This window comes from Mesoplodon bidens (genome assembly GCF_964165515.1).
Source record: "Mesoplodon bidens genome assembly, chromosome: 10".
In the NCBI taxonomy this organism is placed as follows: domain Eukaryota; kingdom Metazoa; phylum Chordata; class Mammalia; order Artiodactyla; family Ziphiidae; genus Mesoplodon; species Mesoplodon bidens.
The window spans coordinates 64,594,147-64,615,038 of NC_138172.1; the positions used below are offsets into that span (position 1 = coordinate 64,594,147).

General features: G+C 35.7%; 1 protein-coding gene across 1 annotated transcript in view; it reads right to left on the reverse strand.

Annotated features, from left to right (window-relative positions):
• Positions 1-5,729: 5,729 nt before the first annotated feature.
• Positions 5,730-20,892, reverse strand: part of TINAG (tubulointerstitial nephritis antigen) — a gene marked incomplete at its 5' end in the record, with an annotated part of 95,827 nt that continues 80,664 nt past the window's right edge. Inside the window, 2 exons of the mRNA XM_081246920.1 lie at positions 5,730-5,954; positions 20,555-20,600. Coding sequence (XP_081103046.1) covers positions 5,820-5,954; positions 20,555-20,600 — 181 coding nt within the window. The 3' untranslated portion in view covers positions 5,730-5,819. The remainder of the gene's footprint in view (positions 5,955-20,554; positions 20,601-20,892) is intronic.

Below are 20,892 nucleotides of genomic sequence, written 5' to 3' on the forward strand. Positions count from 1 at the left end.
GGGCAAATATATATATATATATATATATTTATTGCTTACATACACTGCATATATTTTCTCCTCATTTACCTCATCTATTCATTTTCCTTATTGTGTCGATTGTGTCTTTGGGTGAGCAATGTTCTAAATTTCATGTAGCAAAATTTAGCAAACCTATTTATTTCATGGTTAATGTTTCCTCTGTCTTACTATTTATTTCTTCTTGAGTCACTTTGTGTTTTATATATATATATTTATCTCATATAATTTATATAATTATATAATATTTAATATATGTATATATAAAAAACACAAAATGACTATACTCACTATTTCATAAAACAGTCATTTGTGAGATAATACATATACTTGAATCTGCATATGAGAAACCCGTGGGTAAGGAGCGCCAACTCTCATCATTGAACTATGCTATTTTATACATAAAAGGGACCTGAGTATCTGTGGATTTGGTTATCGGTGGGGACACCTGGAACCAATCCCCCATGGATATTGAGGGACGACTGTAATAAATATTGAGTGGATAATGTGTTATTTAACGAGGATTTTTAGGAGAAAAGGGTCTGTGGACACACATGGAACCATTGTATACAACATGTACAGTTGTATACAACGTTGTGTATGTTGTATAAAATGAACCATTATATACAACAGTACATTGTATACAGCTGTACATTGTGTACAACTGTACATGCTGATCCCCACAATGAGTATGTTGCCAGGTGAGTGAGGACTGAGCCAGCCTGGGCTTTGCCAGGTGTTACTACTACTCTAGGACTTCCCAGTGGCCTAACTGTGACCTGGGAGTCTTTAAAATTGTCGATGTAACACAAGATGTATCTTAAATTCTGTATAACTGACACTTTTTCTCTTTATAATCTCAGAAGAAACACAGACTTAGCTCACTGACACCTCTTCTCCTTATAATATCAGAAGAAACACAGACTTAACTCGTTTTATAGGGGGTGGAGATTACAGACAGGGGACCAGGGAACAGATGATGGAGGGAAAAATTATTTCCAGCTGCTCTACTTCTAACTAATGAGGCTCTTACTGCTAGTTCTCAGGAGAAATCCCACTTTATTGGGTTTACACGTCAATGACTTTTTAAACATTTCCTTTAGATACCTTACAAAATGATGTACAATAGTGTTCACAGCTGAAGGTGGAGAAGGTTTCTCCCCTTCATTCAATCACCCCATTCCTGACAGTGCTGGGCTGATTCTCCCTCCTTCATTGGCCACTCTTGGGAGGGAATATCTGTGTGTCCTTTAGGACTTTCCGTTCTGATACAATGGCACCTGATGGAGTGATGCTTCTCTATCTTGAAACATTTCATAAAATGTAGTTTATGAGATGATACTCACTCTCTTTTTCCTTTTTTTTTTCCTTTTGAATATGGAATTCAACCTCCACCCAAAGAAAAATAAATGTCCTAGATCATAATCCTTTTAATAAGCAATCATGGTGAAACAACATACAAAGTCCCTATAAATTACTGTGAAGAAGTGGGAAAAAAAAATATTTCCCTACATAGATTATAATACATTCCCTAGAAGTCAAAAGAGTTTAACCAATAAAAAGGACATATAATAGCAAGCATTATAGTACATAAGACATATATATTAAAAAAGGTATTGAGTGCATGAGCTAATCGATCATTGAGAAATTATTCCTTTATTCAATCTTAATTTCCAATATCTATATGGAATGAACCAAAAATGTATTCTCTGTTCATCTTATTATTTATTCCTTGCCCTCATCCTACTCTCCTCTGTATCTGGTAAAGGGTGGAAGCTGACCTTGACAGCCTAATTTCATCACCTCCTCTATCAGTTGTCTTTCTGCAGGCTCAGTCAATGAGGGCCACTGATGAGAGTTCGGAAAGCTTGAGCAAGGGAGAAGCCTCAGTGTTTCTTTCCCTTCCTCTCTGCTTCAGGTGGTAAATTTGGCCACAGCGTGTCTTTTCATAACTCCAGCTTCCACCAGACAGTACAGTCATGCTCCCAGCTACCATCAGGAAAATGCCAGTCCCCAGATCCCAGTAACCCACTTCTTCACTCTGTCCTGTCAGTCTAGGGCTTATGGCAGCTTCCTACTTTTGCTTATCCCTGGACTGACTCAGCATCCTTTATTGCTTTCTCTGCTCCCCCATCACCTATGTAGCCAAGTCTTTTCACTATAGTCCTCCTGTTGCAAATACTTAGAGACGTTCCCATTTTTTCTGGTTGAATATCAACTAACAAACAATTCCATTTTATGGGTTTAAAGAGAATTTTTGAACATGCATTTTAAAAACCTGGAGAAGACTTTTTATTGTTTAGGATACAATGAGATGGGACTCAAACATGGTGAAGCAGGAGAGGGCCTGAGCCCTGTCTTTAAGATCTTTCCTACTTCTTTCTTATGTATGTTTCCTAATGACACCTGAAGAAAGAAGCATTGTTCAATGTGCTACATTGGGACTATTTCCCCTTTTTTCCAGGAAAAACTAGACGTTGTAATCAGTTTCAACTAGACCCCATGAAGAGCACATAAATGGCATATACTTTGGATTGAACAGGAAGAAAACCAGGTCTGTGTACTCACAGTATCACTCAATCTGAGACATATTGTCTTGGCTGAGTTATGTGATCACAAGGACAGTGCTTCCCTCCTGTGCTCTAAACACAAAATTATAAGACTTCATATATGCAAGCAAAGACTGGAATGCTAAAGACATATGGACCAAATGTGTGGTCCTTCCCATTGCTCAGTTCAGGCCGAGGTGAGTAGAGCACACCTGCAGGCCAAGAGAAGCCACAGTGTAGGAGGACACTGTCTAGTCATCTGTCAAATCCATTCTACAAATAGCCACTCAGTCCCCAGTGTGGGCAAAGGAAGACGACAATCACTATTTTTTGAAGGTCAACTCAGGGTCTTTAGATAAGAAATAGAAACAAACACGCTCTTTAAAGTTGTAAAAATGAGAAAAATCTGATTATTATAGTTTATTAGAAGATAACAAATACATATGCTACATAGTAGGTCCTGTACTATACAGTAGTCCTTGTTGTTTATCTATTTTATATATGGTAGTGTGTATCAGTTAAGCCGAAACTCCCAATTTATCCCTCCTCTCCTTTGCCCTTTGGTAATCATAAGTTTGTTTCCTGTCTGTGAGTCTGTTTCTATTTTTAAAATAAGTTTATTTGTATCATTTTTTAGATTCCACATATAAGTGATAACATATGATATTTGTCTTTTTCTGTCTGATTTACTTCATTTAGTATGATAATCTCTAGGTCTATCCATGTTGCTGAAAATGGCATTATTTATTTTATTCGGGATGAGTAATCCAGTGTGTGTGTGTGTGTCAGTGTGTGTGTATACACATACTGGATCTTCTTTATCCATTCATCTGTCAGTGAACATTTAGGTTGCTTCCATGTCTTGGCTATTGTGAATACTGTTGCTATGAACATTGGGATGCATTTATCTTTTCAAATTAAGAGTTTTCTCTAGATATATGCCCAGGATATGATTGCTGGATCATATGATAGCTCTATTTTTAGTCTTTAAGTAACCTCCATACTGTTTTCCATAGTGGCTGCAAAGGTAGGAAATTTTAAAACAGCAGAATCTGGGCCTACAATCTAGACCCACAAGCCACAGTGTGAAAATTCATTCCAACAATTTTCGTCCATTTACATACTGAGTCAACTTAATTCCATTAAGTATTTTTAAAAGCAATGTTAGCCATCTGGCATTTTTATGCATTAGCATTTATTACTTCTTCAGTCTTCAACATCTGAAGAATGTTTTAAAAGTGTAAGGCTTCCCTGGTGGCGCAGTGGTTGAGAGTCCGCTGCCAATTCAGGGGACACGGGTTCATGCCCCGGTCCAGGAAGATCCCACATGCCGTGGAGCAGCTGGGCCCATGAGCCATGGCCGCCCGGTCTGCGCATCCGGAGCCTGTGCTCCACAACGGCGGAGGCCACAGCGGTGAGAGGTCCGCGTATCGCAAAAAAAAAAAAAAAAAGTGTCAATACCTGTAGCAGAGACACTGCTGGTGCCCTCCCCACATCGCCTCACCTGTGCCATTTCAGTGGCCATCAACCTCACATCCAGCTACTGGAACCTGCTTTTCTTTGTCTATGGATTTTCTCTTGACACTGGATCCTGTTTCTTACACACTTGTGCCAGGTAAGAACAGCCAGGAAATTCATGGCCCCAGAAGCAGACCTCAACCAATAAGCTTCCTTCTTTGGTAGCATTTATCTGAGGGATGATAGGGAGAGTCCCTAGTACATAAGAACTAGTTGCCTGATGCTTTGCTTGGTAATGAGCCTTTCATTGTCTGCCTTTGCTGCCCTGAATCACTGCCTTACTCCCTTCTCAGGGTTCCCTTCACCGCCAAAACCCACTAGTATTTTCACTCAAAACCTTGTCTCAGGGAATCCAAACAGATAAACCCAAATTATGTCTCAGTTCTCTAGGGGCACATCAGCCAACCACAACAAGGTGAATTAGACTCCTGTATAGTTTCTAGGGGAGAAATAAGTGAATAGATTCTTCTTCTGATAAAGCTGCAGTGATTACTGGAGAAAATCATTAAGGAAACACTTCACCTTTCTGTGCTCCATTTTCTCACAATTTCAGCACATTTGGCTTATCTAACCAGGGTACTTTTGGACACAACCCCATTAAAAAAAGCCCTACCCTGGAAATCCAGATAATAGAGGGCCCAGAAACGAAGACTATGGATATCTCACCATTATCATTATGATCCACCATGCTCACTAACAGATCAGCTTTGCTTCTTCATTTATTAGTTTGCCATTTAAGATGCCAGTGAATTATTAAAAGATTGCATCCTTACCCAACCAGGATGATGATAGTATTTTTGTTTCTCTGACTATAGAGAACTAAAATTAAAATTAGTTTCAAATTAGTGCCAGTTTAGCTTACTTTTCAGCATCTCAAGCAGCAAACTGTGAAATGGTTGTGATAAAAGTGTGTTTATTCTTTCTGATTCATGGCATCAGGTTGCTGTTTGGGGGAGGTAAATGTGTGATCTTTCCAGATACAGTTTTGCAGCTCATTTTAATAGACTTTACACAGAGGGCACTGGCTTCCAAAAATAGGAGTATGTGTGTATATCAGGACGGTACTTGCATCGTCAGCAACAGCCCCTAAGTCTTTCCGTTACTTATCATCTTTCCCACGTCACAAGCCAATACACAGTAGGGTAAAGAGTAGTTCTTTCCTGTAAGAGTGAGTCACCTTTTGAGTTCAGATTGTGAGTTCAGTTTAGACAAATGAAAAGAACCAAAATATGAGCTTATTGAGGGAAGCAATCTATTTCCATCTCTTTCTGGCAAAACATAAGCAAGGTCTGGATTAAGAAGGCATTATTGGGTTGAAAAAAATCATAACAATGGTAAACTGGTGTTTTCGGTACTTTTTGTCAGTTCTTATTGGTCAAAGAGAGAGAAACCAGATCACATCTACAAACAAATGCTGTGAATGTTTAAAACAAGTGCCATCACACTGTTAAATGATCAAAGTCAAAAAGAACATTTTCAGGAGAGGGAAATAAATACTACCAATGAACTCAAAAGGTATTTGAAGCCACTCTCCATGCTGTGTTAATGTTTTTACATACTCAGTAATATAAAGGAAGCAGGAGCTTAGAGCCTAGGGTGAAACGAGACAGCAAGCACGTTATACTAACAAGGCAAAGAGGCAGAGATTCCACTGTCACAGAGAACTGTCACGTTGCTTAATTTCAACTTAAAGGGTGACTTGAATGCCTGGCCTTATGGAAATTTAATGCTTTGTTATGGTTCATCTGAACTTGTCAGTTGGCCCCAAGCTGCGATAATCAACTTTTCAATGTCAGACTCATTTACTCCACGAAGAATCCTGAAATAACCATTCTCTCCCCAGGACTTTCCCCAGGAATTGGCAGCAATCTGAAGAAAAACAAAAATAAAAAATTAAAAAAAAAACTGAATAATACTTGGATATTTTAAAATCCAACCTATAAAGTTAAAGGGGACTCCTATGTAGCTTTATATGCTTTTGACTTACTGTGATTATTAAGAACCTACACATTTTGAAAAGAAGACCAAAACAATTATATTATTCATTATATTATATTATCACTCTATTATATCATTATATTACATATCATTATATTATTCATATTATTCATTAATTACTTTAATATGCATATATACTCATGATAACCAGAATTGATGAATTCCCCCAGAGTACAATAATAACATATGAGAGTTTGAAATGCCACATCAGAAGATGATACACGTTGCAGTTACAGTGTCTATTATGTGACTGGCCCTGTGCTAAGCACGGGAGGAACCATGATAAAAAATATCCTGTGTTCAGGGAGCTTATGGTCTAATGAAGGATGGTCAATGTAAGGCAAGTACTAAGGTAGAAATATGCACACGGAGAGGCATATCACTTATCTGAAAGGTTCAGGGAAGTTGTCATAAAGAAGTACCACATGTGATGCATATTAAAGCCTAGGAGTAAATTAACCAGATTTTAAAAATGGAGGAAGGGAGGTTCAGGTAAACAGTAAAAACATAAATATCAAAGCATGAAGCAGCATGAAGCAGAGAAATGAAGCAACAAAATTGTTATCATTAAATCATAAAACAGGTTGGTAGTTTATGAGGCTAGAAGGGGAGGAGAGGAAATCCATACTGAGAAAATAATGATGAAAATGATGACAAGTTGTTGAGTTGCTTCCAGCAGGAGTGCAGGTGGACAAATTTATATTTTGATTACATTATTCTGTATGAACTGAGATGGATGAATTTAAAAAGGTAGGAAAAACCCCCCACAGGGATGTAAACAGCTCTTTGCAGGAAACCGTACTCAGCACGAAACCCCTTTTCTTGTCACTTTAGCAAAGCTATATTTTAACTAAACTTAAACAGTCCACCCCCATGCTCTGCTCATCTCTGACCCAAGCACAGTTTTCAAATCTTTTGATCACACACTACCTTGCCTAATCTGTTGGTTCTTCTCATAGATCAAATAAGTAGAAATGAAGAATAAATAACTAACAGATGATCAGATCTCTTCCTTAGCATCCCTTTCAGTGATCTCCGGAACAAACTGTGTGAACAAGACAACAACTAAAGAAAGATCACAAGAAGTTGACAAGCCTGCAAGATTAACTGAGATTACTTCCCCTTTTCCCTTTAAAACTTTCATGGCCAAGAAGAATCTTTGGAGTTGGTTTTTGGGGGACACAAGTCCGCCTTCTCCCCAGATATCTGACTTTCTAATTAAAAGCAATTTTCCCTTCCACCTTTATTTCTGGACTCTCAGTTCTGTTGCATTAATCTATTTGTCTGTTTTTATGCCAGTATCATACTGTTTTCATCACTATAAATTTATAGTATAACTTGAAATCAGGAAATGTGATACTTCTTGCTTTGTTTTTCTTTCAAAGTACTGCTTTGGCTACTTGGGGTCTTTTTTGTTTCCATATAAATTTTAGGATTTGTTTTTCAATTTCTGTAAAAAATGCCATTGGAATCTTGATAGGGATTGCATTGAAGATATAGATGTTTTTGGTAGTATTGAAAATTTAACAATATTAATTCTTCCCCTTCATGAACACAGGATACCTTTTCATTTATTTGTGACATTTTTGATATCTTTCATCAATGTCTTATAGTTTTCAGAGTAGAGATCTTTCACCTCCTTGGTTAAGTTTATTCCAAAGTTTTTTCTTTTTTTTTTTTTTTGATGCTATTATACATGGGATTGTTTGTTTTCTTTATTTCTTTTTCAGATAATCTGCTGCTAGTGTCTAAAAAGGCTACTGATTTTTGTATATTAGTTTCGTTATCCTGTAATTTTACTGAATTAATTAATTTGATCTAACAACTTTTGGGTGAAGTCTTTAGGATTTTCCAAACAGGTATACCTTGGAGATTTTGCACATTCAGTTCCAGAACACTGCAATAAAATGAATATTGCAATAAAGTGAGTCACATAAATTTTTTGGTTTCCCAGTGCATATAAAAGTTATGTTTACACTATACTGTAGTCTTTTAAGTGTACAATAGCATTACATCTAAAAAATGTGCATACTTTAATTAAGAATACTTTATTGTTAAAAAATGCTAACCATCATCTGATTATTTAGCAAGTTGAAATATTTTTGCTGGTAGAAGGTTTAAAATATTGCAAGAATTACCAAAATGTGACACAGAGACCCAAAGTGAGCAAATGTTTTTGGAAAAATTGTGCCAGTAGATTGCTCAATATTGTCTATTGCCACAAATTTTCAATTTCTACCAAAAAAAAAACACACACACCAATATTTGTAAAGTGCAATAAAGTAAAGTGTAATGAAACATGGTATGCCTATATAAACTGCAAATAGAGACAGTTTTACTTCTTCCTTTCCAATTCTGATGGTTTTTATTTCTTTTTCTTGCCAGATGGCTCTGGAGAGGACTTCCAGTACTATGTTGAATAAGAGTGGTGAGAATGGGCACCATTGTCTTGTTTCTCATCTTAGAGGAAAAGCTTTCAACTTTCACCATTAAGTATAATGTTATCTGTTGAGGTACATTCCTTCTATACTTGATAAGAGTTTTTATCATTAACAAATGTAGAATTTTGTCAAATGTTTTTTCTGAATCTATTAAAATTACTATATAATTTTTTCTTTCATTCTATTAATGTGAAGTTTCACATTGATTGGTTCATGTGCGTTGAACCATCCTTGCATACCAGGTATAAATCACATGTGATCATGGTGAATGATTCTTTTACTGTGCTGCTAAATCAAATTTGCTGGCAATAAAATGCTGTCTTTTTTTTCGGTACGTGGGCCTCTCACTGTTGTGGCCTCTCCCGTTGCGGACCACAGGCTCTGGACGCACAGGCTTAGCGGTCATGGCTCATGGGCCCAGTCGCTCCACGACATGTGGGATCTTCCCGGACTGGGGCACGAATCTGCGTCCGCTACATCGGCAGGCGGACTCTCAACCACTGCACCACCAGGGAAGCCCTAAAACCTGTCTTAATTACTGTAGATTTATATAGTCTTGAAACCTGGTAGTGTGCATCCTCAAACTTTGTTCTTCTTTACTCTGACTATCTTGGGTACTCTAGGTCTTTTGCATTTCCATTTAAAGTTTAGAATCATCTTTTCAGTATAATCCTCTCTTCCCCTCCAAAAAAAAAAATTCTCTGCTGGGACATAGATTAGGATGTTACTAAATTAATAGATCAATTTGGGAAAGTTAATCTAGAGACTTCCAGGTAATCAATATGGTATAATTCTCCTTTTAGCTAGGTCTTCTTTAATTTCTCATAACACGAAAAATCTTGCACATTTTTCATTGACATATTCCCTAGGTTTTTATTTCTTTATTCTTTTATTTATTTTTGGCTGCATTGGGTCTTTGTTGCTGTGCACGGGCTTTTCTCTAGTTGTGTCATGTGGGGGCTACTCTTCCTTGTGGTGCACGGGCTTCTCATTGTGGTGGCTTCTCTTGTTGTGGAGCATGGGCTTTAGGTATACGGGCTTCAGTAGTTTTGGCATGTGGGCTCAGTAGTTGTGGCTCATGGGCTCTAGAGTGCAGGCTCAGTAGTTGTGGTGCACGGACTTAGTTGCTTCACAGCATGTGGAATCTTCCCAGACCAGGGCTCGAACCCGTGTCCCCTGCATTGGCACGTGGATTCTCAAGCACTGCACCACCAGGGAAGTACTTCCCTAGGTTTTTAACTAGTTACATCATTTTTTTGTGTGTATTAGGACTTTAATTGGGCACAAAGATCATTTTCTTCACAACGGCTACATTAATAAAAGGCTTTAAGCTGAAATTAGTCATTAAACCTAAGTCACTTGTATTTTCAAAAAACCAAGAAACAAATATAGACCAAAAATAATTATTTTCTCTTCAAAATATTTATAAAACTGGAAAACTATCATACATAGAAATTCTAATACTTCAAAGTAAAGCTATGTTTTCCCTGGAAACTTGCTAAATTTTTCCTCAAAGATGTAGCAGGAGTGGAGTATAGCAGAAACTGGACAGAGGACAGTTGCAGCTTATGCCCCTAACTAGATATTTCCTATTTTTGTCTAAGTCATCCAATTTCTGGTACTGTGCTACAGCAGCCCTAGCAAACTGATACACTTTTGTATTCCCTAGCGTTCGTTTTTGATGTTGCCTACTAAATATCCCAGTAAGGGTTCATATAACTCTTTAAAAAGCCAGGCCATGACCTAGAGACTCTGTTCAGCTTATCTTCTCCCAGCTTATCTCCTCCTCTCTATTAAATTAAACCTTCATTTAATAGAGACAGCATTTCACTTTCCTTTCAGAAATAGTTCTGTAATTTGTTCTCAGTTTTTCAAAAATAAAAAATATATTGTTGAGGGACTTCCCTGGCAGTCCAGTGGTTAAGACTCCACACTTCCACTGCAGGGGGAATGGGTTTGATTCCTGGTCAGGCAACTAAGATCCCATGTGCTGCACAGTGCAGCCAAAAAAAAAAAAAAAAAAAACCTCTGGGAACTAAAAGAGCTAAGCAAAGTCCCAAAAGGCAAGAGGGAGAGGTAATATGAAAGAGAGGTTGAGAGACATAGAGGATAATACGAGAAGGACAATAATCTATTTAATAGAAAGGTCCCAAAGTAAAGGAAGTAAAGATGTTATATTCAGCTATAATAACTGAGACCTTTACAGTAGTCATCAATACTGTGAATCCTCAGAATTAGAACACAAGAAGCCCAAATTCTTACACAAAATTTAACACTACAGATACTACAGCAATATAATCAGAATTATTTTAGTAATGTCAGGTCTACTTTCAGATCAGAAATTTCCTGGAGAGTAATATTTCTCTCTCCTGGAATTTTAATTTCTGTAAGAAAAGACAGCAAGGTGTTTCTCTCACTGCTATAGATATAAGTAGAAATAATTATGAACTAGATGCAATACATGTAAGAAAAGACAGTAAGTTCATTATGAACTACAGTAAGTATGACCCTTAGTAAAATGACATATCCCATCCAAAGAATTTCACACAAATAAAAGAGTCTAAAATATATCCTAATTTTCAGGTACTGGCAATCAAATCTGGTATTTTAGGATCCAATATGAATTATAAAATACTTTCACCAGTAAGGGTTGGATTAAAGAAATTTTCTTTTTAGCACTTCACTCTGATTCTCCCTTGTCTCTCCCAAAACTATGATTTTGTTCATGTTTATTTATTTATTTATTTATTTATTTATTAGTCATCCATTTTACACACATCAGTGTGTACATGTCAGTCCCAATCTTCCAATTCATCACACCCTCACACCCACCCCACACTGCTTTCCCCCCTTGGTGTCCACATGTTTGTTCTCTACATCTGTGTCTCAATTTCTGCTATTCAAACCACTTCATCTGTACCATTTTCTATGTTCCACATATACGTGTTAATATACGATATTTATTTTTCTCTTTCTGACTTACTTCACTCTGTATGACAGTCTCTAGATACCTCCACATCTCTACAAATGACCCAGTTTTGTTCCTTTTTAAGGCAGAGTAATATTCCATTGTATATATGTACCACATCTTCTTTATCCATTCATCTGTAGATGAGCATTTAGGTTGCTTCCATGACCTGGCTATTGTAAATAGTGCTACAATGAACATTGGGGTATATGTGTCTTTTTGAACTATGGTTTTCTCTGGGTGCTGGGTCATATGGTAATTCTATTTTTAGTTTTTTAAGAAACCTCCATACTGTTCTCCATAGTGGCTGTATCAATTTACATTCACAACAACAGTGCAAAAGGGTTCCCTTTTCTCCACACCCTATCCAGCATTTGTTGTTTGTAGATTTTCTGATGATGCCCTTTCCAACTGGTGTGAGGTGATACCTCATAGTAATTTTGATTTGCATTTCTCTAATAATTAGTGATATTGAGCAGCTTTTCATGTGCTTCTTGGCCATCTGAATGTCTTCTTTGGAGAAATGTCTATTTAGCTCTTTTGCCCATTTTTGGATTGGGCTGTTTGTTTTTTTAATATTGAGGCACATGTGCTGTTTATATATTTTGGATATTAATCCTTTGTCCATTGATTCGTTTGCAAATATTTTCTCACATTCTGAGGGTTGTCTTTTCATCTTCCTTATGGTTTCCTTTGCTGTGCAAAATCTTTGAAGTTTCATTAGGTCCCATTTGTTTGCTTTTGTTTTTATTTCCATTACCCTAGGAGGTGGATCAAAAATATCTTGCTGTGATTTATGTCAAAGAGTGTTCTTATGTTTTCTGCTAAGAGTTTTACAGTGCCCGGTCTTACATTTAGATCTTTAATCCATTTTCAGTTTATTTTTGTATGTCATATTAGGGAGTGTTCTAATTTCATTCTTTCACATGTAGCTGTCCAGTTTTCCCAGCACCACTTAGTGAAGAGACTGTCTTTTCTCCATTGTATATCCTTGCCTCCTTTGTCATAGATTAGTTGACCATAGATGTGTGGGTTTATCTCTGGGTTTTCTATCCTGTTCCATTGATCTATATTTCTGTTTTTGGGCCAGTACCATATTGTGTTGATTACTGTAGCTTTGTACTATAGGCTGAAGTCAGGCAGTCTGATTCTTCCAGCTCTGTTTCTTTCCCTCAAGACTGCTTTGGCTATTCGGGGTCTTTTGTGTCTCCATACAAATTTTAAGATTTTTTGTTCTAGTTCTGTAAAAAATGCCACTAGTAATTTGATAAGGATTGCATGTAATCTGTAGATTGCTTTGGATAGTAGAGTCATTTTCACAATATTGGTTCTTCCAACCCCAGAACATGGTATATCTCTCCATCTGTTGGTATCATCTTTAATTTTTTTCATCAGTGTCTTATACTTTTCTGCATACAGGTCATTTTTCTCCCTAGGTAAGTTTATTCCTAGGTATTTTATTCTTTCTGTTGCAATGGTACATGAGAGTATTTCCTTAATTTCTCTTTCAGAGTTTTCATCATTAATATATAGGATTGCAAGAGATTTCTGTGCATTAATTTTGTATCCTGCAACTTTACCAAATTCATTTTAATCACAGTTTCTGTTTCATTACTCGTGATGGGTCTGTTCATATTTTCTATTTCTTCCTGGTTCAGTCTTGGAAGGTTATAGCTTTCTAAGAATTTGTCCATTTCTTCCAGGTTTTCCATTTTATTGGCATAGAGTTGCTTGTAATAGTCTCTTAGGATGCTTTGTATTACTTCGGTGTCTGTTGTAACTTCTCCTTTTTCGTTTCTAATTTTATTGATTTAGGTCCTCTCCCTCTTTTTCTTGATGAGTCTGCCTAATAATGGTTTATCAATTTTGTTTATCTTCTCAGAGAACCAGCTTTTAGTTTTTTGATCTTTGCTATTGTTTCCTTTGTTTCTATTTCATTTGTTTCTGCTCTGATCTTTATGCTTTCTTTCCTTCTGTTAACTTTGGCTTTTGTTTGTTCTTCTTTCTCTAGTTCCTTTAAGTGTAATGTTAGATTGTTTATTTGAGATTTTTCTTCTTTCTTGAGGTAGGCTTGTATAGCTATAACCTTCCCTCTCAGAACTGCTTTTGCTGCATCCCATAGGTTTTGGATTGCTGTGTTTTTATTATCATTTACCTCTAGGTATTTTTTGATTTCCTCTTTGATTTCTTCAGTGATCTCTTGGCTATTTAGTAACGTATTGTTTAGTCTCCATGTGTTTGTGTTTTTTATGTTTTTTTTCCCTGTAATTGATTTCTAATCTCATAGCATTATTTTCAGAAAAGATGCTTGATATGATTTCAGTTGTCTTCAATTTATTGAGGCTTGACTTGTGACGCAAGATGTGATCTATCCTGGAGAATGTTCTGTGTGCACTTGAGAAGAAAGTGTAACCTGCTGTTTTTGGATGGAATGTCCTATAAATATCAATTAAATCCATCTGGTCTATTGTGTCATTTAAAGCTTGTGTTTCCTTATTAATTTTCTGTTTGGATGATCTGTCCATTGGTGTAAGTTAGGTGTTAAAATCCCCCACTATTATTATGTTTTGTCAATTTCCTCTTTCAGAGCTGTTAGCAGTTGCCTTATGTATTGAGGTGCTCCTATGTTGGCTGCATATATATTTATAGTTTTTATATCTTCTTCTTGGATTGATCCCTTGATCATTATGTAGTGCCCTTCTTTGTCTCTTCTAATAGTCTTTATTTTAAAGTCTATTTTGTCTGACATGAGAATTGCTACTCCAGCTTTCTTTTGATTTCCATTTGCATGGAATATCATTTTCCATCCTCTCACCTTCAGTCTGTATGTGTCCCTAGGTCTGAAGTGGGCCTCTTGTAGACAGCGTATATATGGGTCTTGTTTTTGTATCCATTCAGCGAGTCTGTGTCTTTTGGTTGGAGAATTTAATTCATTTACATTTAAGGTAATTATCCATATGTATGTTCCTATTACCATTTTCTTAATTGTTTTGGGTTTGTTTTTGTAGGTCCTTTTCTTCTCTTGTGTTTCCCACTTAGAGAAGTTCCATTAGAATTTGTTGTAGAGCTGGTTTGGTGGTGCTGAATTCTCTTAGCTTTTGCTTGTCTATAAAGCTTTGAATTCTCCATCAAATCTGAATGTGATCCTTGCCGGGTAGAGTAATATTGGTTGTAGTTTCTTCCCTTTCATCACTTGAAATATATCATACCACTCCCTTCTGGCTTGTAGAGTTTCTGTTGAGAAATCAGCTGTTAACCTTATGGGAGTTTCCTTGTATGTTATTTGTCATTTTTCCCTTGTTGCTTTCAATAATTTTTCTTTGTCTTTAATTTTTGCCATTTTGATTACTATGTGTCTCAGCATGTTTCTTCTTGGGTTTATCCTGTATGGGACTCTCTGTGTTTCCTGGACTTGGTTGGTTATTTCTTTTCCCATGTTAGGGAAGTTTTTGACTATAATTTCTTCAAATATTTTCTCAGGTCCTTTCTCTCTCTCTTCTCCTCTGGGACCCCTGTAATGCGAATATTGTTACATTTAATGTTGTCCCAGAGGTCTCTTAGGTTGTCTTCATCTCTTTTCATTCTTTTTCTTTATTCTGTTCCACAGCAGTTAATTCTACCATTCTGTCTTCCAGGTCACTTATCCATTCTTCTGCCTCAGTTATTCTGCTATTGATTCCTTCTAGTGTATTTTTTGTTTCAGTTATTGTATTGTTCATCTCTGTTTGTTTGTTCTTTAATTCTTCTAGGTCTTTGTTAAATATTCCTTGCATCTTCTCGATCTTTGCCTCCATTATTTTTCTGAAGTCCTGGATCATCTTCCCTATCATTATTCTGAATTCTTTTTCTGGAAGATTTCCTATCTCCATTTCATCTAATTGTTTTTCTGGGGTTTTATCTTGTTCCTTCATTTGGTACATAGCTCTCTGCCTTTACATCATTTCTATCTTTATGTGAATGTGGTTTTTGTTCCACAGGCTGCAGGATTGTAGTTCTTCTTGCTTCTGCTGTCTGCCCTCTGGTGGATGAGGCTATCTAAGAGGCTTGTGGAAGTTTCCTGTTGGGAGGGACTGGTCTAGTTACATCATTTTAGGTCATGTTTATTTTTAATTTCCCATTGTTTCTTGTTACCATATAGAACTATAATTTGTTTTTATATTTTTCTAATATCAAGAAAGCTGGTTAAATATGCTTACTGTTTCTAATAGTTTATTTATATATTTTTTTTGATTTTCCATATTCATAATCATGTCATCTGCAAATAACATCAGTTATATCTCTTTCCTTACCCCCTTTTATTTTTGTTTGTTTGTTTGTTTTACTGCACTAGGTGGAATCTTCAGTAAAATGTTGGTAAAAATGTTGACAATGAATGTTTTATTTTTCAGTGATAAGGGAAAAGCATTCAGTATTTTACCATTAGTTATGATGTTAGCTATAGGGTTTTTGTGGATAAGGTTTATAAGGTGAAGGAAGTTAGGTTCTATTCCTAATTTGCTAAGGTTTTAGATCATAAATGACTTCTTTGGTCCCCAGAATTCTAAAATCCCCCAAAATTTCTCCTGCCTGGTGTAGTTTCCCCATATAATCTTTTCCATTTGAGTGTGGGAAGGATCTGAGAATATAATGGGATATCACTTGTGTGATTAGGTCACAAAGTTGAGCAGATTTTGAAGATGTGATTCAAATTCCCAATCAACTGACTGTGAGTTAATTAAAAGGGAGATTATTCTGCCTAAGCTAATCTTGTGAGCCCTGTAGGAGAGAGTCTAGAAATCAGAAATTATTTTTTCCTAATGATCTTGAAGTTACTGTGTTTGGAAAGGATTTATTATGCCCCCTATGAGGGGGCAGGTGGCAAAAAAAACTGTTATTATTGCATCTTCTGTACCAATTAAGATAATCATGTTTATTTTTCCACCTTTAGTCTAGCATGTGATGAACTATATTCATTGCTTTTACATGTAAAACCAACTTTGCACTCCTGCGATGAACCTCACTTGATCATAATATATTGTCCTTTTAATATATTTTACAGATGTGATATTTTGTGTACAATTTTGTGTTCATAAGACATATTGCCCAGTAGTTTTCCTTTCTTGTGTTGTCCGTGTCAAGTTTTGGTATTGGTGTTATGCTGGTTCATGAAGTGTTTTGGGAACTGTTTTTTTTCTTTATTTCCTGAAAGATATTGACATAAAATTGATTTCATTTGTACTTTAAATGTTTGGAAGAATTTACCAGTGAAGCAATTAGGGGCTGGTGTTTTCTATAATAGTTTATTTTTAATACAAAATCAGCTTTTCAAATAGTATTATAACTAGACTTTCTATTTTCACCTTGTGTGAGTTTGGATGCTTTGCTTTCCAAGGAGTTTATTCATTTCATCTATATTTTCAAATATACTGGCATAATGCTTGCATAGCATCTTATATTACCTACTTAATATCTATTGAAACGGAAGAAAGTCCTCTTTTTTCATTTCTATGTTAATTTTTTTTCTCTCGGTTTCTTTATGAGTCTTCCTAGGAATTTAATCTTTTCAAAGAATCAGATCTTGCCCTCTTGGTATTCTCTATTGTATGTCCACTTTTTTCATTGATTTCTGCCCTTCTCCTTTTCATTCCCTTCATTCTATTTTTTGGAGGTTTGAGTTCTTTATCTAGCTTACTGGATTACTACTTTCAACTTTTCCTTTCTTAATATATGCATTGATTTTAACCTTTCTTTTTTTCAAATACATGCATCTTCTATTACATTAAGTACTGCTTTAGCTAAGTAACACAAGTTTTGACATAGCATACTCTGTAAAATTTCAATTCTTTCAGTTTTTTGAACTTACCTTATGACCCAGCATATGGTCAACTTTGGCAACTATTCCATATGCACTAAAAGAATGTATATTCATTAATAGTTGTATCTAGTATTCTATGAATTTTAATTACATAAAGCTAGCTAATAGTTTTTTTTTTTAATGTTTTATATCTTTACCTATATTTTAGCTGCTTACTCTATGAAATAATAAGTGGGATGTGTTGAAATATACAACCAAATTGTGAATTCGTCTTTCTCTTTTCTTCTGTAACTTTTGCTTTATATTTTTGATGCTGTGTTATCTTAGCTTTTGTTTGAATGAAAATGTTTCTGATTTGCCTTCCTTGAAGAAAGTTGCTGCTGGATATAAAATTCTAGTTTCTCCTACTTAGAGTTTATTGAGCTTCCGAATTTAGGTTGATTTCTTTCTATTTTGGAAAACTTTTGGTCGTCAGTTCTTCAAATATTGGTTCTGCTTCATTCTCTCTCTCATCCTTCTGAGAATACAGTTACATGTATGTTAAAACATTTGATTGTGTCCCACCCACCTCTTCCCAGTATTCTGGATTTTTCATTATATTTTCCTCTGTGTACTGCAAGTTGGATATATTTTATTGCATTTATTTAAAATATCTAATTCTGCCTGCTATTTAACCCATACATTGAGTTCTTAATTTCAGACATTGCACTCACACTTACAATAAATCTTTTCTTTTTGTATATTGAAATCATTTGTTGAAATTCTCTATCTTTTCACTCATATTTTTAAAAACTTACAATTGTTATTACATCTATTGCTTCTATTGATAGTTTTTTCCCTTGGTTATTGGTCACATTTTTCTGCTACATATCTCAAAATGTTTAAATGCATGCTGGATACTTTGCCATAATAATTACAGTTGTCCCTTGGTATCGGTGGGGGATTGGTTCCAGGGGACCCCTCTCTCCCTGCACCAAAATCCACGGATGCTCAAGTCTGCCAACTAAAAACTGACACTTGACATCTGCCTCTACAAGGATAAAGTCATTAGCCACTTCAGTCTCTGAGCTTCAACACACCTGAAAGGAGCTCAGGGTGGAGATCAGGAATGAGGCACCCTGTGCTCTGGGAAAAACTGGCAGAACAGGCCTTCAGATAATTAGATATTTTCAGAGGAAGAGTTTTTTTTTTTTTTTTTTTTTTTTTTGCGGTATGCGGGCCTCTCACTGTTGTGGCCTCTCCCGTTGCGGAGCACAGGCTCCAGACGCTCAGGCTCAGTGGCCATGGCTCACGGGCCTAGCCACTCTGCGACATGTGGGATCTTCCCGGACTGGGGCACGAACGCATGTCCCCTGCATTGGCAGGCGGACTCGCAACCACTGCACCTGCAGGGAAGCCCCAGAGGAAGATTTTATGATCCCAAATTCTTGCATCTTCTCATATCTAGAAAAGCACGAAAATCCTGAACAGAGACACCTGCTCCTTGTGACTAGCAGTAACCTTCATGAAACTAGCAGCAAGCTTCTGCAAAATGTGTGCTTGATTACATGTATTCCACCATCACCAAAATCATATATATACAGACCTCTTCCCTATCTCTTCTGAGCAGTTCTTCAGAGTTATCTGAGATACTGTCTCCTGAGCTACAGTCCCTATTTTGCCCCAAATAAAACTTAACTCACATTGTGCAATTTCTTTAGTTGACAAGTCCCTTATATAAAATGGCATAATATTTGAATATAACCTACACACATCCTCTTGTATGCTTTAAACCATCTCTGGGGTACTTATAATACCTAATGCAATGTAAATGTTATGTAAATAGTTGTAAATGCAATGTAAGTGATATGTAAATAGTTGCCTGTGTACAGCAAATACAAGTTTTGTTTTTTGGAAGTTTCTGGAATTTTAAAAATATTTTTGAACCACAGTTGGTTGAATCTGTGGATGCAGAACCCTCAGATATGGAGGGCAGACTACATAAACATTGACACTGAGATTATTTTCTAAAGACGGTTAGCCTTTTCTTCTCCTAGAGCGATACGGTAAGGGAATAATCCCCTCAATTTAGTAAAAAACTGAGTAGGATCAGGGCTAGAGAAAAGTTTTGGTTAAACTTAATTGCACCTGGTTTCAAATATTTTAGGGCTGTACCTACCATGTGTGTGTTTCAGGCTCTTTTCAGGCTTCTCCTACCCTGGGTTTCACAATGCTGTAAATGATTTCACTCTGCTGTCCCCCCACCCTTAACTACTCACATTATTCTGCATTCAGAAATATTCCAGGAAGTTCAAATAATATATTCTCTTTCACATATCATAAATGTTAACTATTGAACACTAATTTTATTGACTATCTCAAGCTATTTTAATAAGGAAAATGATATTTAAGAAAGCTCAGTTCAAATACAAAGAAACATCATTCTACTCAAAAACATAACACCTCCACATGTCAACAAGACAAATACGACTGGTGACCACATACTTGGGTGATTAATTTTTGTGAGTGCCTTGTGGAGAAATCTAATTAACAAGAGTCAGTTGAGTGAGCACATGCCCTAAAATTTAGTGTTTTATAAGTTATAATATGCCCTCTAATGCATACATTCAAGTTCAAATTCTATGATGAATATCATTACCTAAACTTTATTTCTGGGGGAAAAAAGGTATATAATATAAGGACCTGGGATAATTTTCTTTATTGTAATCAACTGAATATTTGAGGTAATATATTCCAATATTCTTCAAACTTTCTTACATATAACTTTCTATTATTTTTTAGACTATATATTAGTTTTTTCTCAGTAAAGAATCATGTGTATGTTATAGTTGGCAAAAACAAAACTATATATATATATATATATATATATATATATATGTATGTATGTATATTTGATACTAACATTACAAAAGCATCACCCATAGCAAAAATAATGTAAGAATACAAAGTTGATTGACACATATAAGAGAACTCTAATCATTTCTTTAATTTTAATATAGGTGATAATAGAACAAAAGTTATTCTGTTGATTCTCATTTTGAAAAATAATACTGATTCATCTGTTATAATTTGAAATAAGAGGAGTTGAAAAATGTTACTATAATATAAATGATTATAATGGATTTTCTGTTGGAGAAAATACCAGTATTACAAATGATATTACAGTGACTTAGGATATGACTAAATAACACAAAGCTGGGAATACAGACACAGATGATTCTAAAATACTCACTTCACAGTAGAAATTTAATTGGAAAGCATTACATACCCAAAATTTTTCTTTCCGCCCCTTTGCTCCTCTCAGTGTGCCCCATCTAAAAATAACAATAAAAAATATTGATATGGTTAAAAATGTTTGAGTTACATCTTGATAAAATTCAAATTATTATCAGAAGTATACCTTTTCTTTTCTCTTTGTCTCACTGTGTTTTATTATGGAACTGTCATCATTGCCTACAGAAATGTGCATGTATCATTTTCTTTTTAACCAAAACTTCATCAGAATATACTCATCTATGTCCAAATGGTTTGAAATCAAACTCTGACCAAAGGATATAAGTCTTAGGGCAGCTGGGATGCAGGGGTTTTAAAGTACTTAAAGGTGCC